This window comes from Lethenteron reissneri, chromosome 69 (genome assembly GCF_015708825.2).
Source record: "Lethenteron reissneri isolate LAM-NWPU_2019-01 chromosome 69, ASM1570882v1, whole genome shotgun sequence".
Classification (NCBI taxonomy): domain Eukaryota; kingdom Metazoa; phylum Chordata; class Hyperoartia; order Petromyzontiformes; family Petromyzontidae; genus Lethenteron; species Lethenteron reissneri.
The window spans coordinates 4,753,525-4,776,998 of NC_083847.1; the positions used below are offsets into that span (position 1 = coordinate 4,753,525).

Here is a 23,474-nt window from a genome sequence, read left to right on the forward strand (position 1 = left end):
GGGTTAAAACACGACCGAAAGATTTACACGGTCGTAAGCAAGCAAGCAAGCGAACTTAATATAAAGGATTTAACAAAATGTCAGCTCGATTGGATCACGGGAAGTGGGTTAAAAAACGACCGAAAGATTTGCACGGTCGTAAGCAAGCAAGCGAACTTAATATAAAGGATTTAACAAAATGTCAGCTCGATTGGATCACGGGAAGTGGGTTAAAAAACGACCGAAAGATTTGCACGGTCGTAAGCGCGCAAGCAAGCAAGTGAACTTAATATAAAGGATTTAATAAAGGATTTAAACATATATTCGCCTGTGGAGGACGCAGGGATCGATCCCGCGACCTTTGGCATGGGAAGCGAGGGCGCTACCAACTGCGTTACTCAGCCAGGGGCTGTGGAGGTTAAAAAACGACCGAAAGATTTACACGGTCGTAAGTAAGCAAGCAAGCGAACTTAATATAAAGGATTTAAAAACAAAAACATGAACAAGAAAACATCTTAAAGTGAATATGTGACTAAGTGCAAACAGAAAATCCAAGAAAAGACAGCAAAATATTGCAGAAAAAACACCGTACACCAACGCTGTGTGCAAAAATCTCCCAGTGGGATGGAAGTCAAACAACAACAACCTTATGAAAACAAAAACTATTTACATGACTGTTCCTCTTTATTTATACAGGGTGCTTGAAAAAATGCTAACATTTATATGATACTATCATTTTTAATGGCAAAATAACGGATTATACATTGTAACATGTTAACAAATGTACATTAATAGCTTCAAAAAGTCAAAGCGTCTCCACTTCGCCATTTTGTCAACACATAGCTTCAAAAAGTCAAAGTCTCCACTTGTTCGCCATTTTGTCAACACAGCTTCAAAAAGTCAAAGAGCTTCAACTTGTTCGCCATTTTGTCAACGCATAGCTTCAAAAAGTCAGAGTCTCTACTTGTTCGCCATTTTGTCAACACATGCCTGGAATTGTATCTAGGTGGTCTCCAGAGCCCGGAAGCACATTTCTTGTGGTATTGCTGCAAATTCTCAGAAGTGTTACAAAAAAATTAAGCACCCTGTACTGTGCCTATCCTTGCGACATAAATATATTGATTCAAGAATATATCTTTGTTACTTAAATGTTTTAACAAACATACAAACAAATGAAAATAACGCAGTCAAATTTTGTTGAAGGCCCTTTTAGTTTTCGTAGGCTCTCGAAACAGTGCCTAATGTGGCGTATTGGATAACACGGCCCTGGTGGGTGGGTGAATGAGTGGGTGGCTGGGTGAGTGAGTGGGTGGGTGAATGAGTGAGTGGGTGGCTGGGTGAGTGACTGGGTGGGTGGCTGGGTGAGTGACTGGGTGGGTGGCTGGGTGAGTGAGTGGGTGGGTGGCTGGGTGAGTGAGTGGGTGGGTGGCTGGGTGGGTGGCTGGGTGAGTGAGTGGGTGGCTGGGTGAGTGAGTGTGTGGGTGGCTGGGTGAGTGAGTGGGTGGGTGGCTGGGTGAGTGGGTGAGTGAGAAGGCCCTTGACACAGTTCTTACTGTGGCCTATTGGATAATACGGCCCTTGTGGGCGGGTGAATGAGTGGGTGGGTGAGTGAGTGGGTGAGTGAGTGTGTGGGTGGCTGGGTGAGTGAGTGTGTGGGTGGCTGGGTGAGTGAGTGTGTGGGTGGCTGGGTGAGTGAGTGTGTGGGTGGCTGGGTGAGTGAGTGGGTGGGTGGCTGGGTGAGTGGGTGAGTGAGAAGGCCCTTGACACAGTTCTTACTGTGGCCTATTGGATAATACGGCCCTTGTGGGCGGGTGAATGAGTGGGTGGGTGAATGAGTGGGTGGGTGAATGAGTGGGTGGCTGGGTGAGTGAGTGTGTGGGTGGCTGGGTGAGTGACTGGGTGGGTGGCTGGGTGAGTGCGTGGGTGGGTGGCTGGGTGAGTGAGTGGGTGGGGTGGGTGGCTGGGTGGTGGGTGGCTGGGTGAGTGAGTGTGGGTGGCTGGGTGAGTGAGTGGGTGGGTGGCTGGGTGAGTGGGTGAGTGAGAAGGCCCTTGACACAGTTCTTACTGTGGCCTATTGGATAATACGGCCCTTGTGGGCGGGTGAATGAGTGGGTGGGTGAGTGAGTGGGTGAGTGAGTGTGTGGGTGGCTGGGTGAGTGAGTGTGTGGGTGGCTGGGTGAGTGAGTGTGTGGGTGGCTGGGTGAGTGAGTGTGTGGGTGGCTGGGTGAGTGAGTGGGTGGGTGGCTGGGTGAGTGGGTGAGTGAGAAGGCCCTTGACACAGTTCTTACTGTGGCCTATTGGATAATACGGCCCTTGTGGGCGGGTGAATGAGTGGGTGGGTGAATGAGTGGGTGGGTTGGTGAGTGAGTAGGTGGCTGGGTGAGTGGGTGAGTGAGTAGGCCCTCGGCACAGTGCGTACTGTGGATAATAACGGCCCTGGCCTACGCCCTGATTCTAGATTTGAAGTTTTCGTGCGTGGCTGCAAGGATTCATACTCTTTGTTTTTTTCGGTAAAGTCATGTAGCTGCACTCTGATGTTGTAGGAGTGTTGTTATAACAACACTAATTGTTGTAGGAGTGTTGTTATAACAACACTAATTGTTATAACAACACTCCTACAACATCAGTGCAGCGCCACATTAAATACGCACTACAATGACAATCGTTCAAAGCGATTTGAAGCATGTTTTATTTTCACTTGCCCCACCAGTCTGTGGGCTACTCGGGGGACCTTTGTCTGTGTGTCTGCTCACAGCACTTGCCCCTACAGCCCGTGTGGTCTACACGGGGGGCCTTTGTCATTGCACTGAGCCAACAGGAAGCGTCGAGTGTGTGTGGCGTTTGAATGTGATCGCTGCATTGTGTGTGATGTTAATCCTCTTTATATTTGAACCATTTATTTATTTCATATATATTTTTAAGTGCGAAATAAAACACGCAGGCACAGCATTCCTCGTGTCCTGGCGGGCCCCGGGCCCAAGCCCAGGGCCTGCCTTGCCTGATTTCGCTGCCGGACAAAAGCCCTCGTATCCCGGCACGCCCCGGGCCCGCGCCAGGGCCTGCCTTGCCTGATTTCGCTGCCGGAACAAATCCCTCGACTCCCGGCGGGCACGGTGGGCCCGTGCCAGGGCCTGCCTTGCCTGATTTCGCTGCCGGAGATCTCGCGCGCCTCGCCGGGCGACGGAGTCCGCCGGGTGAGGCCGAGGTAGGTCCAATACGGTTACGTGACCGATGTGATTTGTTTGTGGGCTGATAAAATCCACGCGTGTTCGTCATTCTGCCGCTTAAGTAAAAAAATTGTACCTCGTCTCTCATTGCAATCGTAAGCGCGCGTGTTGATTTAAATTGTTCTGATGCTCTGATCCACTGCTTCGTGAAGTATACTCTTAGTTCTTTCGGTAAAGTCACGTAGGTAAAAAATGAAATGAAAATTAATAAAAATAAATTAAACAATTTTAATTTCATTTTTTACCTACGTGACTTTACCGAAAGAACTAAGAGTATGAATCCTTGCAGTCACGAAAGCTTCAAATCTAGAATTGCTTCGTGAAGGTTGACGCGTCTCGAACGTGCATGGTACACACAGCGCTGTAGTGTATTATTATTTTACATAGATATTACAATACGTAGCGTGGACACAATAAATATTATTGCTACGGTTTTACTATTTGTTTTAAATTATATTCATTCTAGATTTGAAGCTTTCGTGACTGCAAGGATTCATATTATTAGGTTTTTTCGGTAAAGTCAAACATCAAAATAATTTTGATGTTTTACCTACGTGACTTTACCGAAAATTATATTCAGTTTACCAGGTGTAAGGCCTTGATCATCACATAATATTTCGACCAAAGTGGCTTCTCATCTTCACCATCAATCTTGATTTGAAGCTTTCGTGACTGCAGGAATCCGAAGTCTTTGGTTATTTCGGTAAAGTAACGTAGGAAGAAAAATAATAGATCACGACGTTTAGATCGCAACACAAGCAACCGTCTTCAGGTGAATAATTAAACACGCTTCTATGAAATGTAATAGTCATGGAAGAACTCCATAAAGTGACCCCGAAGCTTGCCATAACGTTAGGGATCGTGGATAATTAGACCCAAGCGGAAACATAACATGACATATAAAAAAGATTTGTTTAAAAATATATATATTATGATAGAATATAGTATTGTCATCAGTATGACATAAGTATGCCAAGTTTGCAGTCGATACCACATTGGAAAGTGGGTTAAAATTGAGTTACAAGATTTGAGGATACGATAACACAAAAACGACAACAACAGACAGTGAGCTAAATAAAAGCAGGCTGTTTATAAAGGTTTAGAGATGGGCGGGGCAGCTAATGTTAATGTAGGAGCGAGTAGAAGAGAGAAATGTGCTTGTAAATGTAAGCTTGGTGAGGGCCACGCTCGGCTAGGACCAAGAAATTTGCTTGGCGAGGGCCTGGAAATTTACCCCTCTCCCTTTTTAAATCCTTTATATTAAGTTCGCGTGCTTGCTTGCTTGCTTAGGACCGTGCAAATCTTTCGGTCGTTTTTTAACCCACTTCCCGTGATCCAATCGAGCTGACATTTTCCACACAGACTCGTTGTGCGACACAATTAATGTTCGTGAAAAATGTTTTCCAAAATTTTACACTTTTTAGGCAAAACATTTTTATTTTACATTTATTCAAATAGAACTCATTCATGGCTTTGGCTGAACGTCACAGTGTAGGAGCCCAGAGCGTGACACCTCCACAGGCACTGGCGGAGTAGCGCAGTTGGTAGCGCCCTCGCTTCCCATGCCAAAGGTCGCGGGATGGATCCCCGCGTCCTCCACAGGCGAATATATTTTTTAATCCTTTATTAAATCCTTTATAATAAGTGAACTTGCTTGCTTGCGCGCTTACGACCGTGCAAATCTTTCGGTCGTTTTTTAACCCACTTCTCGTGATCCAATCGAGCTGAAATTTTGCACACAAACGCGTTGTGCGTGACAATTAATGTTCGTGAAAATGTTTTCCAAAATTTTACACTTTTTAGGACAAAAATATTATATTTAATTACCAATTGCTTAATGGTGGCATGCAATCATCTGACCCATAGGTGGCAGCCATCTCAAGCCAGAGGACGAGAGGACTCTAGCCGCCACGCATATAAAGGATTTATAGTGAAAAACTTTGTTTTTACGGGTTATACTTGTATATCCCTCAATCCTCTTTCCCAAAGGTTCCTTAAACTTCTGAAATGCCTCCAACCAATCGTCTTCCACTTTCTCTAATGCATTCCAACAGTCCTTCCTGTCAATCTTCCTCCGTTTCACACTTTTCCATGTTATATTTATCCTCCAATCCCCTTAAATTTCCCTGCCCCGAACCAATCCCCTTTCAGGCCCGTGAAGTACAAATCAGGGGGGCTTGTTTTTATTTTCATGACTGTCCGTGTCATGCACGCCGTGTCCATAAAGCCGGGTGGGTATTTTCGGCTGTGATCGAATCACTACACGTGTGATTGTTGTTGGTTTTATTTTTGCTCCTCAGATGGCTTCTTGGATTGACTTTGCATCCATCAAACAAGAGCGTGAAGACAATACGAGTCTTGAGACCTGGCCGGATTTGGTGAAGAAAAGCGCAGACATTTATGGCGGTGAGATCAGCAGTGCTTATTCTTGTCTCCGACATGCACAGTTGACTCTCAATTATCTGCGCTAATGACGGAGAGGACGGCCATGGATAATACAAAAATATCCATTTCCCGTGGATCTCGATGTCAAAAACCACTAATCTAGGTATAAATCACGTTTCAGTTAATAAAATTTTTTTTTTTAATGAACAGAAAAATATTTGGAGTAAAGAATGTATTGATAGTTTTATTACAACTGACGAATTAGATTGTTACTCTTTCGATTTAGAACAAATACTAACATCGACCGATCGATGCGTGTGCTTCATGATAACATTTTCTGCTCCCGTGCAGAAGACTCTGCCCACTAAGTGGACAGCAGGCCCACGCCAATAAAAATCAATAAAACTCTGCCCACTGTTGCAAATATATGCAACTTGCTTATATACCTGGCGTTGCCCGGGTCAAAAAAACATGTCAAAACTACTCTTAAAAATCTAACAGCAGTGTGTATTGACTGTGGTGGTACCTGCTATGATTACAGCAGTGCATACCGAATGTGGTGGTACCTGCTATCACTACAGTAATACATGCTGACTCTATAGCAGTATTTATTGACTGTATAGCACAAAGTACTCACCTGACAGTGGCGTGGTGAGGCCTAGTCCGGTGCAGAGCCCCCGGCCTCGCCTAGATTGTCCAGCCGGCCAAGGTGGCACCTTGGCAGGCTGGGGCTAATAAAAAAAGAACGGATTCTTTAAATTGAGTGGTTTCCGATGGGTACGTCTTTAAATATAAAAAGTTGAATAAAGTCAACAATTTTAGTTTTTTTCTGGAAAAGTGCTAATTTTTGGAGTAGTTTGTGTCTGATCGTAGATAAAAATTGTAAAAAAACACATCAGGTTAATTCTTATATTTTTATAAACTTTTGCCAGGCGAAGACAGGCTTTATGAACTAGTATATATATCAATGGTGACATTTTAGGCAACCAATGGCCCTTCTTCAAAGCACAGGTGAAAACACATGCTGCGTTTTCTTCATTCTAGCTGAACTTCTGAAGAATGTGAAGATTGAGGGAGCCAGTGAGAGGCCACAGGAGGTGGAAGATTCCCATGGATTCCTGCCCACTGCAGGCCGGAACTTCATGAAGGTGGAATTGGACGAGGAGGACCGTGGAAAAAGTGAGTTTAATTTTGGTCACACCTTGTTGTGAAAGACCCAAGGCAGAAGACCCTTGGGTTTTGATCTTCCACGAAGCTCATGGTCCGCCTTAAAATGCATCCGCTGCACAAACCATGGCAGATGCGGTTACCTGATGCACAAATGGAAACTTTTCCAGTAGTGGTGCAACTGTGGTCACTTAGAACAGACCATACACAATGTATAACGACGCAATACTCCCAATCCACAAATATGAAGGAGACATCATCACAGCGATGATGATTCGCTACTGCTTCTGCGGTTGTTTGGCTTGACCACCTGAATGTGACGTTCTGGTTGTTGCTCTGCCTCTGCATCAGCCATACGAAAGAAGAAGAAGAAGAAGACAGAAAATTCTATACTCGCAACCAAGCGACCATCTTCAGGTGAGAGAGAGAAAGCTACTGAAACAAGCTCTTATATAGGCCTGAGATGGGTGCAGTCTCAGGATAAGAGGGCAGGGTGAGAGATGGTCTGCTTGAGGCTGTGGAAGTGGCTAATGTATTGTGTGAGATTAGCATATCAATGCACGAGCTTAGTATGCCGCAGAATCGGTGACTTGCCTAGTATGTCGCAGCATCGGTGACTGAGCGAGAAGGACATCCAGCCCGTCAATACAAAGACATCCAACCTAATAATGCAACTCAGAGTCGGCTAAAATCGCAGGAAGGATGAAAACATCACATCAGGTTAAGACTTTACCTGGTTAATCACGTTCTTCCAATGATTGCTCAATTTGTACCCATCTTCTCGGTTGAAGTTGTGTCTGCTAAAATATCTGGATGGCTTCATGACCAAATCTCTGATGATAGCCAGTGGGTTTGCAGAGTACCTTTGTCTTGGAAAAATCTATTTTGTGTGTGTCCACAGCATTAAAATAATTAACCGCAATGGCAGAGGTATTGGTCCTACCGTGCTACAGATCTGCCTTGTGTTCACGAAAATGGTCCGAGACATTTCGTTTCCCCAATGTAACTACTGCCGCAGCCACAACTTAATTTGTAGACATCAGGATATTGCATGTCAGGAATAGCATCCTTTACAGATGGGATCAAATCACGGATTTTGTGTACTGTGTTGAGACGAAACTGGATTTTGTGTTTGTCTAATATTTTGGAAATCTTTTTGGTAATAACTGCTATGTATGGCAAGGTGATGGTTTTGATTGGGTCCTCAGATGGTTGTCTCCCCATGGCTGGGGAGACAGCGTTGCGGATTTTACGGTCAGAATATCCATTCATCCTGAGGGCTTGGTGTACGTGCTCCAGCTCACTGGCTAGGTGTTGCTGGTCGGAGATGCAACGGGCCCTATGGTGTAGTGTTTTGATGAGGGAATTCTTCTGGGCTGGATGATGGTGGGAGTCAGGCTTTAGATAGGCATCCGTGTGGGTGGCTTTCCTGTATCATTGTTTTAACGCTGTGGGCACACACTGTGGGCACACACTGTGGGCACACACTGTGGGCACACACTGTGGGCACACACTGTGGGCACACACTGGGCACACACGAAATAGATTTTTCCAAGACGAAGGTACATAATTAAGGTGTGGTTGGGCAATTAACCCTTTCACATTCCGATAACGTAAGTAAGTACGTAATTGGAATGGATTCGGCAGAAAAACTAAATTAAATTAACTTTTTTGGTCCGGAGGCTCCCCCATGAGGCCAATGCGGGGAAGGGCGTGTGGCACAGTTTTGGTGCCCAGCTATCATAGAATGGCGGTGGTCGTGTCGCTACGGTTCTCTGCGGTGACCAACGACGTCCTTTATAAAAACAACAGCACAACTACTACTACACCTCTCAGATGTCAGTAGACGCTGTATGTATTGCAGCGACACACTGCCGGGGATGTTCATGGAATGGCGAAATCGTCGATGACACGTTTGACGGCTTGAACTTTACCACAGTTGTCATTGGATGATTGTTTGATCTACCATTTATGGAGGATTGTCGTGAGCGAGAGAAGCCTGATACTGCCACACTCCTGGTTCCTCAATTATGTTTTTGTTTGCCATGTCCGTAGCCGTCCACGATTCGGATGAGTGAGGGCCAGTGTCTTGATTTTTGGCTGCTAGAGCTTATATTTAAGGAACATAACTCGCCAAAAACGGAACTAGTAATCTTTTGCGTCATCATCAAACGAACAATGCCCACATCCTTTGGACATGCACATTCTTCCATCCGTCTCTCCAGCCAGCCCAACAGCAATATAAAAAAGAAATATGTACATGGTATTATATGTTTCAATGTTAATGTGGCAGTTTTGATTTAATGACTTAAAATAATAACTTTTAGTTCAGTGGAAGTAAAAGTTGAAGATGCGTAGAGGAAAACTTAAGTAAACACATCAAGAATTCAAAATTGTCTTTCATATATCCATAACCTGCCCATGAAACACTTGTTTTTTTAACATCTCATAGACTAGTGGTTGTTTTTTTTTACATCTGTAGTGTTATTTACGGAGGCACACACTTGACTTGGAGGCAACACGTTTATTACACAGCCCCAACAGGGCTAATTATATAAACGTACACACGTTAACTAGACCCCAACAGGGTAACTACATAACCGTGTCAGTCGGTAACATCGTCAGTAACATCCTGACTGACCCACGATGCCGAGCGGAGACCGAAGATCGGAGAGACGTAGCGCCTAGGGTTGATTCCAGGGAACAGTCTCGAACTGCCCCTTTATGATTTCGATTTAAAGCTTTCGTGACTGCAGGGATTCATCTTCTTGGTTCTTTCGGTAAAGTCACGTAGAAGGGAAGTAATAAAATAATAAAAATAAAACATAATAAAACAATTCTCACGACGAGGTCCGTCGAGGCGACAGAGTCAGACTCTGTCGCCTCGACGGACCTGGTTTTCACCTGAGGACGGCTGCTTGCGTTGTGGCCGAAACGTCGTGAGAATTGTTTTATTATGTTTTATTTTTATTATTTTATTACTTCCCTTCTACGTGACTTTACCGAAAGAACCAAGAAGATGCCCCTTTATGCTCTTTGGTTCTTTCAGGTAAAGTCACGTAGGTATAAAATATGTGACTTTACCGAAAGAGTATGGATTTCTACAGTCACGAAAGCTTTAAATCAAGATTGCCCCTTTATGCTCCTGAACGTGGCCTCGCTCCGCCCTCGGCTATGCCCCCTTCGGGATCTTTCCCGAAGGATCCCGACCGTGCATCACGTGTCCCTCAAGCCCCGTTTGCTACCCTGTCCCGGTCACGTGCCCTCTCGGGTTCACCCAGACTACCCCGTCCTCGTTTGCCCTCTCTCAGGTAGTCACCAGGACTACGCCCCTTAGGGCCTGCTTGCATGCCGTACTTACTCTGGCCCCCGAGAGAGGTTTCAGATGCACAGTAGCACTCTTGTGACAGTGGATGGCGCTAACACCATAGTGACACTCTTAACATCACTACACATCTAATAGACCAGTGGTTACTAACCTGAGGCGCACGCACAAACTGGGGGTGCGAGATGCCTTTTCTGGGTGCTGTGAGACATGGCCATATTTTTTTTTTTATAAGGCACATCTTTGAAACACAAATTAAGCACGGGCATGTAAGTAATAAATACTTTGTTTCATCAAACCATATGCGTTTATTAACATACATTTTTTTACGATTGAGAACCAAAGGGGTGCAAGGCTACAGTAAAGGTTAAGAACCACTGTATTATTAGACCTTCCATCTGTCATGAATGATGGTGCTTATTGTTATTATTACAGGCCTGGATTTTAATCGCTTAAAATTTGAGGGAGGAGCCAATGAGAGACCGGCATTGATGGGGAGTTCCCGTGGGTGCCCGGCCACTGCAAACCAGAACTTTGTCGAGGTGGAGTTGGATGAGGAGGACGTTGGCGAAGGTAAGGTCGCGGAGAGAGTGAGAAAAGAAAAAAAACGGTTTCTCGTTTGGTTTAACGCGTTAAGTAGGCTTTCGCCACAAACAGGATGAGGATTTCTTCACAGTTCTGGCGAATCGCCTGACGAAGCTGGTTGTTGTAATTACCGGCGAAAACGTCGCGGTACTCAAATGTGTAAATGTCGCTGTGGGTTTTGCTCTCCAACACACAACCGATTAGTGCTATAGTATTAACTAATTGGCACATTTTCTTTACGTGACAAGCCTTATTAATTGGCTGTATCGAGTGGTGGCGGGTTTAACAACGCATTTATATTTATGCATTTCGCACCGTACATAGCCAACTGTGCTAATCGGAGATGGGGGGGGGGGGAAGGACAACATACTAAGCACAAAAATAATTTTTAAAAATGAGTTTGCCAATCTAGATGATGATTTTAAAGTACATAGCTCCTAGTAGCTTACTAATATCGGAAGGAAGAGCTGTTCCAGATGGCCGCAGAAGCGCATCTAAAAGCACGCGATGCGGTGACCATCTTTGTTCGATGGCCAGCCAAAAAACGCTGCGAGGATGTGGTATATTTGGAGTTTGTGCGTCTCTTTCATCGTGGTCACGTGGATTTTTCTCTGGGTCCTACGGTTTTCCCCTCCACATTTTGCAGCAGGCGTTTAAAGTATTTGGGTTCCTATAAATGTCCATGAGATAAGCCACTTCTACTATCCTAATCTGTTGTCATTCCTTTCCTAAAGTAATATTATCGTGTGCTGATAAATGTTACGTCCAGTTTTACCTTTTATGGGCTCGTTAAGTTTGTTCCATATTAATTAATTGTTAAATGGAGGATATATTTGTAAAAAAAAATAGTTGACATTTTTTGTTGTTTGCACTGCACAAGCTCACCTCTGCCCTACTCCCCCTTTCTTTTGCTCCTGCAAATGTTCCCGGGACTGCCCCTTTATGCTCCTGAGCATGGCTTCGCTCCGCCCTCGGCCACACATCCTTCGGGATCTTTCCCGAAGGATCCCGACCGAGCATCACGTGTCCCTCAAAGCCCCCTTTGTTACCCTGCCCTGGTCACATGTCCTCTCGGGTTCACCCAGACTACCCCGTCCTCACTTGCCCTCTCTCAGGTCGTCACCAGGACTATGCCCCCTAGGGCCTGCTCGCATGCCGTACTTACTCTGGCCCCCGAGAGAGGTTCCAGACGCACAGTAGCACTCTTGTGACAGTGGCTGGTGCTAACACCATAGTGACACCTTGAACGTGACTACACATCTAATAGACAATTGGTTACTAACCTGAGGCGCACACACCCACAATGTGTCAGTTTAGGTTTAATGACTTAAAATAATAACTTGTAGTTCAGTGGAATTAAAAGCTGAAGATGCGAAGAGTAAAACTTAAGTAAACATGTCAAGAATTCAAAAGTGTATTTGATATATCCATAACCTGCCTATGCAAAACTGTTTTTTTTTTACATCTGTAGTGAGCGACTTCCAGCACACGTCTAGTAGAAGGCTTCTTATTTATTAAGAGCACACAGGGCGATACACTTGGTAACGTGGCTACACCTAGACTGTCCAAACACGCAGCCCATCTCCGTCCTGCGCTAAGCATGTGGGTTGACAAGCGTAGCGTTGGCGACGGAGCTGGTCTTGCAAAAGAACAGCCACGTGGTCGAAGACGAAGAGATGACGACGGCAGCGACGCAACCAGGACCCAGACCCCACACTAACAGCCCCGAAGCTCTGGTTCGGTGCTCCTTATATCTGCCTGGCGTGGCCAAGCTCCACCTCTGGCCACGCCCCCTTTCTAGAACCTTCTAGACCCTTCGGGATGGTTCCCGGACCTTCTCGACTGACTTCGCCCTTGACCTTTACCCCAGATACACCCCTTCATAATAAGGCATTATGCAATGCAGCTATAACTGTAATTACCCTTGCAGGCCGGCAGGGGTCACCCTGTCATTACACATCTAATAGACCAGTGGTTGTTTTTTTTCTACATCTAATAGACCAGTGGTTACTAACCTGAGGCGCAAGCACCCTCTGGGGGTCCGAGATGCCCTTTTTGGGGGCTGTGAGACATGGCCATATTTTTTTTTAAGGCAAATCGTTGAAACACAAATTAAGCACGGGCACGTAAGTAACAAATATTTTGTTTCATCAAACCCTCTGTGTTTATTAACATTCTAAAAATAATTACGATTGGGAACCAAATGGGTGCAAGGCTACAGTAAAGGTTAAGAACCACTGTATTATTAGACCTTCCATTTGTCATGAATGAAAGTGCTTATTATTATTACAGGCCTGGATTTTAATCACTTCATATTTGGGGGAGGAGCCAATGAGAGACCGGTGGTGATGGGGAGTTCCCGTGGTTGCCCGGCCACTGCAGATCAAAACTTTGTCGAGGTGGTGTTGGATGAGGAGGACGTTGGCGAAGGTAAGGTCGCGGAGAGAGAGGAAAGAAAAAAAACGCTTTGGGTTTTTGCTCTCCAACACAACCGATTAGTGCTAAAGTAGTAACTAATTGACTTAAAGCTTTTGTGATTGCAGGAATTCATATTCTTTGGGTCTTTCGGTAAAGCCACGTAGATAGAAAAATAATAACAATATCATGACGTTTTGACAGCAACACAAGCAATCGTCATCAGGGGATGACGATTGCTTGTGTTGCGATCGAAACGTTTATATTAATGCAATCTAACCCAAAAAAAAACTATTATAGTTTTCTTGTTTCATGTACGTTTCTATGTTGAACTTCTTTCGCACCGTACATAGCCAACCGTGCTAATCTGAGGTGCGGGGGGGGTAAAGGACAACATACTAAGCACAAAAAGCATTTTAAAAAATGAGTTTGCCAATCTAAATTATTATTTAAAAGTACATAGCTCCTAGTGGCTTACTAACATTGGCAGAGCTCTTCCATCTGAAAGCGTGCGATGCGGTGACCATCTTTGTTTGATGATCTAGAAAAAAGCCGCTGCGGCTGCGAGGATGATAGGCGTTCGCATGATGATTTATGCTCCTAATCATCCACATTATCTCGGTCATGCTGCAATAAATAAGATGGACACCTGAGGTCGTGGGTTCGATCCTGACCCTGAGACCTGTTGTATATTTGGAGTTTGTGCGTCTCTTTCACCGTGGTCACGTGGATTTTTCTCTCGGTCCTATGGTTTTCCCCTCCACATTTTGCGGCACGTGTTTTAAGTGTTTGGGTTCCTATAAATGTCCATGTGATAAGCCACTTCTACGATCCTAATCTGTTGTCATATTCCTTTCTAGATTAGCAAACTAATTTTTTTATGCTTTTTGTGCTAATTCCTTTCCTCAAGGAATATTTTTGTGTATTCTTTTGGTCTTTCCGTAAAGTCACGTAGATAGGTAAAAAAAATAACTCAAAACTACGACGTTTCGATGGCAACACAAGCGATCATCATCAGGATGTGGTCATCATCATCCTGATGATGACCGTTTGTGTTGCGATCAAAGCGTCGTAGTTTTTCAACGGTTTTATTTAACTTGACTCCTATGTTTGTCGTGGTCAAATCTTGTAATCAAAATTTATTCTAATTCCTGTTGTCCAATCAATTCAAAATTTAGCACACGTACTCGGATCCGGAGACAATGCATACCTGTATCAAAATCGGCATCAATTAATCCATTGGCTTGTTTAAAGCAATTAACATTTTGTATGGAAGCCTTACTCGACGAGTGCTTTGCGAACAGGTTTTGTGAAAAATAAAAATTAATACCAACGTAGGAGTCGAGAGTTCGAAACTCGTCACATTAAATGCTTTGGTGTCTTTACAAAAGTTATTTATTATGATGTAGTGCATCAATGGGACAATGCATGGATAGGGTCAGTGACATCATTTTTGCACTAACCCCATTTAAAGTGAACTTTTAACATTCATATTGATGTTTTATCCATTTACATGTGATGGACATAGGTTGAGTATTGGCCTTTCGATCTAAAGGTCAAAAGATTAATTATCGGGTATGAAATTAGTATTTTTTTTTAACTAAGATTTTTGGTACTTCATATAGAGCTTTAAATTGTAGCATATTTTAAAGTGAGTTGTCTGTCGTTGATAAGTTGGTTGAGGTTTGGAAATGTGGTTTTATGTAAAAAAAATTCAACTCTCAGATCATGAGTTCAAGCCCTGACTTATAAAAAATTGCCAACCACTCTTTCACCCAATGTTATTTGTCCTATACTCGTGCCAACAGGAACTACGGTAACGACAAATGCTAAACAAAAAAGGGATCGTGGGAAGAGAAATCCGAATGAAACTTCAACGCAACGAAAGCGACGGTTAGCAAAGGCTCGGCAAAAGTACAAAGAAAAGCGTGCTAATGAGGACGAAGAGGCAAGGCGCGCCAGACTTCAGAAACGACGTGATCGTTTGAATGATAAAACACCAGAAGCACGTGACGTCCGATTGCAACGAGACCGTGAATATCACAAACAATCAAGAAATCAAGAAACACCAGAAGCTCGTGATGCTCGATTGAAATCTATGCGTGAACACATGTCACAATTCAGATGCAAAGCAACGAAAGCGACGGTTACAAAAGGCTCGGCAAAAGTACCAAGAAAAGCGTCATCCAGCAGCAGAGAGGCCTGCAGTATGACACGCCCACACACACGACTCAGTGCTCAGCAGGGAACCAAGGAATTTTTGGTACAAGAAACGCCCCACCTCGGCGTCTGCTTAACGCAAAGAGTTGAGCAAGGATACAATACACCAACACACACATAACGCACATATCGGGAATTAATAAGATTACTCCAAAGTTATCTTTTGTGTTTCAAAAAGGGTGGCCATCCTAAGGTAGTGCGTTAACTATTAGCTGATCGTGAAAAGCATTGCTGCCCATTGAGTTACGTAGATACGGTCGTTAGAAGTATGTCATTTTTTGTTAATTTCATAACTATACCAATTGATTGATGAAACTAAACATTTTCTCAACATCTACATTACGAATCTATACACTCACAGGGACAGTCATGTTGAAATTTTTCTTTTGATCACAAAATATTGCCTGCTAATTTATTGAAGCCTTAGCCAATTGATGAGCATTTGCTAGACAAGCAGGAACACTGCCGTACCCCATTGTTCCAAGACATTTCGTTAATCACATAATCTTACCAATGAATTCATTGAGGTCTACTTTTGCTTAGGCACATGTTTCATTAGTGCTTTTTCCTGTCGCCGTGTATGATCACCTTACTCTGAGGAATTAGCAGATTGTTCTGTTACCCAGTTACCAAATGTAACTTGAGGGTTAAATGTACGGATCAATGAGGAGGACATCTCCAAGAGTACTGTGTTGCAATTCCTAGCACAAGAGTTTGCATATTTGAATGTTATGTTTTTAAATCCTTTATATTAAGTTCGCTTGTTTGCGTGCTTGCTTGCTTGCTTACGACCGTGTAAATCTTTCGGTCGTTTTTTAACCCATTTCCCGTGATCCAATCGAGCTGACATTTTGCACACAGACTCGTTGTGCGAGACAATTAATGTTCGTGAAATTTTTTTCCCAAAATTTTACACTGTTTAGGGAAAACAAATTAAATATTTAATTACCAATTGCTTAATACTGGCAGACAATCATCTGACCCATAGGTGGCAGCCATCTCAAGCCAAAGGACGAGAGGACTCTAGCCACCACACATATAAAGGATTTATAGTGAAAAACTTTGTTTTTACGGGTTATACTTATTTTTAGATTAAAGTTGCTTAACACAGTCTGAGTGGTGCCTTCCTAAGTTCATGCTTAATAATCTTAATTATAAGAACTGTATCCTGCGGAGATATCTGAATTTTGAGACTTGACATAAAGAGTAAAACATAATCAGTAATAGTTAAAGCGAGAATCATTGTATTCCGATTGATAAGACAACGAAGCCAAGCCCAATTATAAAAATCCATAATTAGCATAATTACATACAATTGCATAACGTAATACAATTATATATTCACAATGACCATGCATAATTGGCATAATTATATCAATTTGGATACTTTCGGAGAATTACACATTTTTCAATTTTCATTTAATTTTTTATAATTTTTCAAGACCGAATATATACGACACATTCAATGCATCATCATCGATGAGATATCAATGATCTCACTAGTGGTAAGTACCCGGCGTTGCCCAGGTGAAAAGGCAGACGCACACATGGACTTACACACAGACATCGACCCACACACGTAGAAACACATGGACTTACACGCACACATATGGACTCGCACACACAGACATCGACTTTAGACACACACATGTAGTTACACACACAAATCGATTCACACACACACAGACTTACACACACGTATCGACTCGCACATACATAGACTGAACAACAACAACAACCGCCATTCACCACTAAGTGGTGGTGACGTCACCACAACGCTTGTGCCAGGCTATGTGCACCTTGAGGCCACGTGAAGTGTCGAACGCCTGCTGGCAGGTCACGGGGCAGATCCAGATAGCACAGGTCGACTGACTGAGACGACTGGCTGATGCACCACCTGTGCCCCCTACTGTGGCAACTTGCTGTGCTTTAGCCACCCGGCACTCCGCTCATTGTTGTGAGCGTCGCTCCTCCACCCTCCGTTGTTGGAGGGCGACAGCCTCCAACTGTCCAGTAGCGTCCTTCACGAGCTGCCTCCACAGAGGCCCATCTTGACACTGCTGGTACCAGTCATCGGCAAGTCCACTCAGCTCCACGTCCTCCTGTACCACATCACTCCATCTCTTCTCTAACCCGTGCCGTGCCCGTTTAACCCCCTCGATCCGGCCGAACAAAAGCTGTTTAGGCATGCGGTGGCTGGGCATGCGGGCTACATGACTCAGCCAATGCAACCTTGCCTGGCGGAGGAGCTCACCGATGGGACTTTGTTCACATCTTTCAAAGATTTGTGATTTCCTCACAATCCAGCCTGGTTAAACCCAAGATGGATCGTAGGCAGGCCATCCTAAATGTTTCTAACCGGCGAAGATGTTCCATTAGGGGGGGGTCTAAGTTTCGCAAGCGTAGAGAAGGGAGGGAATGACTGTGGCTGAGAAAACCTGAAGCTGCGTGCGGAGTGATAGACCAGGTAGCCACACAGCATTACGCAAGCGATGAAAAGATAATGCGGCTCGACTGATTCGGAGTGAAACCTTTGCTGTTAAACCAGAGCTGGTCATTAGCACACTGCCAAGGTATGGGAAACTCTCCACTCTCTCGACAAGTGCCCCATCACCAATTGGGAGGAGATGGACTGGTACCACCTGGACGTCTGGAATACAGGTCCAGTGGACTGGTTCTGGCTCCAGTAAAACGAGGTCCGGGCTCAAGAAGAGAGGCCAGATGGCTCTCCATGATGTGTCCCCCTCCGTATCTTCCACTGCTACGCATGCCTGGAACTCCCCTCCCGTGAGGTCAGTCATGAAATAAAACAAACAAAAAACCCTGAAATGTGGTTGTGATCAGCTGTTTTTTTGTTCTGCGTCGTCACAGGAACGGTCTTTATTTTCAATGCTCAATTCAAAACACATCCGATATGTCACATTCACAGGTGTAGATATAATAATAGTTCAATTTGTAATGCGCGCAAATTTGCAGACGTAGTGGCCGCAACTCAGAGGCGCGGAGCCAAGCTCAGAGTCGCTCAAAAGCATGATTCTAGAAGTGAGTTTTTAAGTGTCTCTTGAAGGAGACGATTGAGGTGATGCTGCGAATGTGCAGAGGGATATCGTTCCAGACTGTTGGGGCTGCCACCGAGAAGCGGCGCATAGACATGACCATCCTGGATCTTGGTATCAAGAGGAGGTCGTGAGTCGCGCTGCGCAGGCATCTGCCGTGTGCCGAGCTGCAAGTTGTCAATAATGAAGAAAGGTACGGCGGGCAAGCGGATATGAAGGCATTGTGGCAGAGGCAGGCGGTCTTGTATGTGACCCTACTGGCGATGGGTAGCCAGTTGAGAGCACGGAGACAAGCTAGTGAGTCGAGAAGGGGATGAGTGTGGGCAATGACGACGCGTGCCAGGTTGTTTTGTAGTCTTTGAAGTTTCTTTAGGTTGCCAGCGGAGGTCCGGACTAGGACGGAGTTACAATAGTCAAGGCAAGACCCAACTATGCAACATGCCAATGTGTTGGCAATTTCAGTAGAGATGAGAGGACTTATGTGTCTAAGAGCCTTCAGGTGAAAGTTACATGAGCTGATGATATGGTTGGTTTGATGGTCGAAGGATAAAGTTGAATCTAGGATGACACCGAGGTAGCTGAAGTGGTCGGTGAACTTGATGCTGTGACCGAAGATGTGTATGTGTGTGGGGAGTGCTGCTGAATTGAGACGTTGCTTGGTACCTAACATGATGGCCACTGACTTTTTCGGATTAAGGGCTAGGTTGTGTGCAGTGAACCATTGTTGCACGGCGGTGGTACATTCCGAGAGCCTCTCGAATCCAGATGCATTGCTAGAATCGATGGCGGTGAATAGAATCGTGTCATCCGGATATGAGTGATGCTTAACACCGAAGCTTGCAATGAGCTGGCCGATCGGCGAAGTGTAGGCTGTGAAGAGCAGGGGACCTAGAACAGAGCCCTGGAGAACCCCGCATAATGCTGTTGTTTCAGGCGATGTGGACATGCCCACCCTGACTGAAGATTGCCGGTCAGAAAGGTACGAAACTATCCACTTGAGTGCTGAGCCGCATATACCGAAGTCGGATTTCAGGAGGGAAGTATGGAGCGAATGGTTGATGGTGTCGAAGGCTGACGAAATGTCCAGACTCCCAAGTGCAAGTTGAGCCGGAATCAATGATCGTTAAAATGTCATCGAGCACTCTAGTGAGTGCTGTTTCTGTGGAATAGTTTTGACGGTAAGCTGACTGGAAGCAGCAGTAGTTTGCGGAGGAGGTGATGTGTGGTTTTAGCTGGGCGAGGGCTAGTCATTCAAGGAGTTTAGAGAGGTTCGAGAGGTTAGTGATGGGACGATATCTAGATGGGTCATCCGGATCTACACTTGGTTTCTTTAACAAGGGAGAAACCAGGCCAGGTTTGAGGTTGGACGGAAAACACCCCGAAGAGAAGGAGGCATTTGCGATATTCCTGATCATGATGGCGAGTTCCGGAGCACATTGCTTGAACAAGGAACCTAGGAGCACATCGAGTCATCCAGCAAGACTAATTTATAACAAAAACTGCATTATATTTAAACACAAGATGAGTCAATCGAACAAGACGAGAGAAAAAAAACAAATAACCGTATATCAAAATCTTAATGTAGAAAATAACTCCGTCATAAAAATATTGTCGTTTGAGATAGCCATGTGGCTTAAAGCATCAGAGCGCTGCTTACATTTTGGATTTGAATCCCTACAGCTACGTGTGATTGAGCCATGCTCTCAAGTATAGTGAGTTGACGATGGTTTCCGTCTGGTGACTGATGATTGTGTGAAAATGCATCATGCCAAATTAGTTTTTGCCCTGAGCCTGAAAAATGCTCTGTTCTCAACTCGTGATGGTTTTTGACTATCACGTGATACAACATATTGGTCTATTGGCAAGGTAGCTGGGAAAATGCTGCCCCTAGTGTGATAAAAGTGAAGGGATCTCAGTGGTTCCCTGATGCTCTCTTCTGCAGATTGTTCTCCAACGTGAATCATTATCACCACTGCCAGTTCCGAATGGAGCTTTCAAGTCTGTGACGTGCCCTTCGACAGATTAAGCAGCTTTCAACAGTTTGCTCCTGGATATGAGCAAATAGGTGACATATTTTGTAATGATGTTGACAGAACCTCAATCAATAATAATACTAATCTTGAGATCAGCGAAGGCTGAGACTGGGAGCCAATGTAGCTTATGTGGGAGAACATTGCGATAAACTTCACATCTGAAAAACAATCCGACTGAATTCTGAAGAAGCTAAGACTTGCACGCACGTCAACAAATGAATCAATGGACAAACAGTCAAGTTGGAAATAAATTAATTGACGAACCAATGAGTGAAGTTCATCAAAATTTAAGGTGGGTTGCAAACAAGTGACAGGCATTCAGGAGCTTTCTGGGCAAGCCACGTCGCCAATATCTCAGGTTAAAGCAGAACCCTATTTAATTAGTTGAGGGACCAAGCTTTTCTAGATATAAAGACTAAACATAATTACAACACAGTATGATATATCCATTCCAGTGGTGCTGATTTTTAAACCAAAATAAGTTTTCTGCAACAAACATTTAAACGACCAAAGTTTACACGTTACAACGTCATCACGGCATATTCATGAATGGAAACTTGGAAACAGTCCCCAATGATAACACAAAACCAAAAAAAAATCACCACACTTATCGTTTTCTCAATTTTCCCACGAGGTTAATATTATCTGTGGGTTGTTTAGCAGCTCATCTATAAGGATACCATTGTGTTTTTTTAACAGCATAAACACCACACTCAATACAATTCAACGCAAGCCATGTCTCGATTGACGAGAGGGAGATACGTTCCATGAAAATTGTTTGGTAACAGAATTCTTGATTTAAACAACCGTCATTTTCCCATCGACTCCTCCCGCGTTAAAAGCCGAGATTTATGTTGTCGCCTCCAAAAATGTTCCACACTCTTGAACAACTATTTTTTTAATGCGAGAAATACACTTAAACGTCATAACAAGGTAGTATAACATCAGCATAACACAATGCATTAAGAACCACAGCTCTCGCAAGGAACCTGGAATTTTTTATGTTAAGGGTAGATGTTCCTATCTTGTTTTAATTTACATAGCGCCTTAACCAAGGCCCTGAACAAAGAATTTGCAATTTGTACCACAGAATAATAGTGCTATGAGATGACATGAGTTGATGAGAAGGATGTTAGTGGGTCGCAGGAGAGGCAGGATCGTCAGCCTTTTCTTCCGAAGATTCTTCTGACGAATCTTGTCGTTTGGACAATGACACACCACTAGGGGATGGTGTTAGAGAGGTTACAGTTAGAGTTGATCTTACGGAGGTCGAAGTGGTGAAAAACCTATTGATCTTCAACTCTGAAGCTTGCCTCTGTTTCTCAAGATACAGCTCGGTATAGCATGACATCGCCTTGCGTATCACACGATTCACTTCACTGCTGCGTTCTTGGTTCGGATCATTCCGGGCATAGATGGCGAGTCCTTCTTCAATTCTTCTGTTAGCTTCAGCCAAGTTTCGCAGGGTAAACGTTGGGGTGGGTGACTTGGTAGCTTCAGCGCCATCATCCTTCTCGACTGAAACTAATCCTTTCCTCAGTTTAATAAATTCCTCATTTGTTAGTTCTTCACCATGAGACTCCAACACTTCCACCACATCAGCCTGCTCCACTTCGTGAAATCCAGCATCCCTGGCAAGTTCGACGATCCTATGGATATCATTAACTGGCTCCTGAAGACCGGTTAGGTCACGCTTGCATTCCTTCCACAGTTTTCCCCAGCATGCATTCAATGTTGTCTGTGCCACTTGATTCCACGCCTCATTGATGTTGTCAATGGCGTCCATGATGTTGTAAGAGCGCCAAAACTCTCGTATTGTTTGCACGTCCTTATCCGTGTTTGCGACGATCTGTTCCATCGTTCTACGCATGTAGTACGCGTTAAAGGTGCGAATGACACCTTGGTCCATGGGCTGTATCAACGGTGTGGTGTTTTTTGGAAGGAATTCCACCCTGACATGTTCCGAAAGTTCAGAGAGCGTGGGTGGATGACCGGGGGCATTATTTAGCAGTAACAGTGCCTTGTGATCCAGGTTCTTCTTTCTGCAGTATTTTTCGATAGCTGGGCAGAAGTGATTCTTCAGCCAGTCGAGAAACACGCTCGCGGTGATCCAACCCTTCTTGTTGGAGCGCCAGATGACGGGAAGGTCGGCCTTGACGCAGCCCTTCAAAGCCCTTGGCGTTTTGGAGTGGTACACCAGCAGTGGCTTGAGCTTGCAGTCGCCAGCCGCATTGGCGCCCACGAGCAGGGCGAGCCGATCCCTAGAAGCCTTGAAGCCAGGCGCCGTCTTTTCCTCCCTGGATAGGAACGTGCTTGCCGGCATCCTCTTCCAAAACAGCCCGGTCTCGTTCACGTTGAACACCTGCTCGGGGGAGTAGCCACCCCCCTCGATAATCTCCTTCAGGGTACCCTTGAACGCCTCGGCTGCTTCGACGTCGGCGCCTGCTGTCTCGCCAGTCATCTTGAGGTGGCGCAAGTTGTAACGCCCCTTAAATTTCGCATACCACCCGGTGCTGGCGCCGAATGTTTCACTCGCCGCGCTTTCGCCGGCTCTCTTCTTGAAATCGTTGAACAACCGGAGCGCCTTCGCCTGGATGAGCGCCGTGCTGAGCGGCATGCGGTGCTCATTCTGGTGCTTTATCCACATGCCCAGCGACTCCTCCATATTTTCCATCAGTGGGCTGCGCTTCCTCGTGAGTTTCGCGGCAACGAGTGGCGTCATCCTCTGCGCCCTGGCCTTAATATTCTCGGAGGCCTTGTGTATACCACAAACAGTTGATGTGGCCAGGCCCAGAGATTTGCTGATGTCGCGGACCGTTTCTCCACCTTCGTATCGCCTTATTATGTATTTCTTCATCTCGAGTGTAATAGCCTTTCTCTTCGCTTTTGGAGCACCACTGCTACTCTGTCGACTTGCTGGCCTCTTGGAATTCATGGTTGATGGGGGAGGGGGGGTGGAGCGATAAGCAGTGAAGTAAATGCAAACCATAGTTTTTTATTTCACTGGACAAAGCACATGGGACACACTGCACAGCACAGCTAGTAAATAAAACGGCACAGCTGGTAAACAAAATAGCTGCAG

General features: G+C 44.8%; 2 protein-coding genes across 6 annotated transcripts in view; one reads left to right on the forward strand and one right to left on the reverse strand.

The window, feature by feature from the left end:
* The window catches only part of LOC133360739 (oocyte zinc finger protein XlCOF6-like), a 134,818-nt gene that overhangs the window by 66,134 nt on the left and 45,210 nt on the right, over positions 1-23,474 (reverse strand). For 3 of the 5 annotated variants that reach the window (XM_061579561.1, XM_061579562.1, XM_061579565.1), the window contains one exon: positions 21,520-23,315. The exons of 1 other annotated variant lie outside the window; for it this stretch is intronic. In XM_061579561.1, the coding sequence (XP_061435545.1) occupies positions 21,525-23,315 (1,791 nt within the window). In that variant the 3' untranslated portion in view covers positions 21,520-21,524. Of the gene's footprint in view, positions 1-21,519; positions 23,316-23,474 lie in introns of those variants that run through there. One more of the 5 variants, XM_061579563.1, reaches the window with a different exon arrangement.
* ZNF821 (zinc finger protein 821) lies at positions 2,789-15,424 on the forward strand. Its single transcript, XM_061579633.1, has 7 exons — positions 2,789-3,184; positions 5,507-5,612; positions 6,636-6,770; positions 7,110-7,175; positions 10,519-10,656; positions 12,961-13,098; positions 14,892-15,424. Exons 2-7 carry the CDS (start codon positions 5,507-5,509, stop codon positions 15,422-15,424), a joined length of 1,116 nt encoding a protein of 371 aa, XP_061435617.1. The 5' UTR covers positions 2,789-3,184.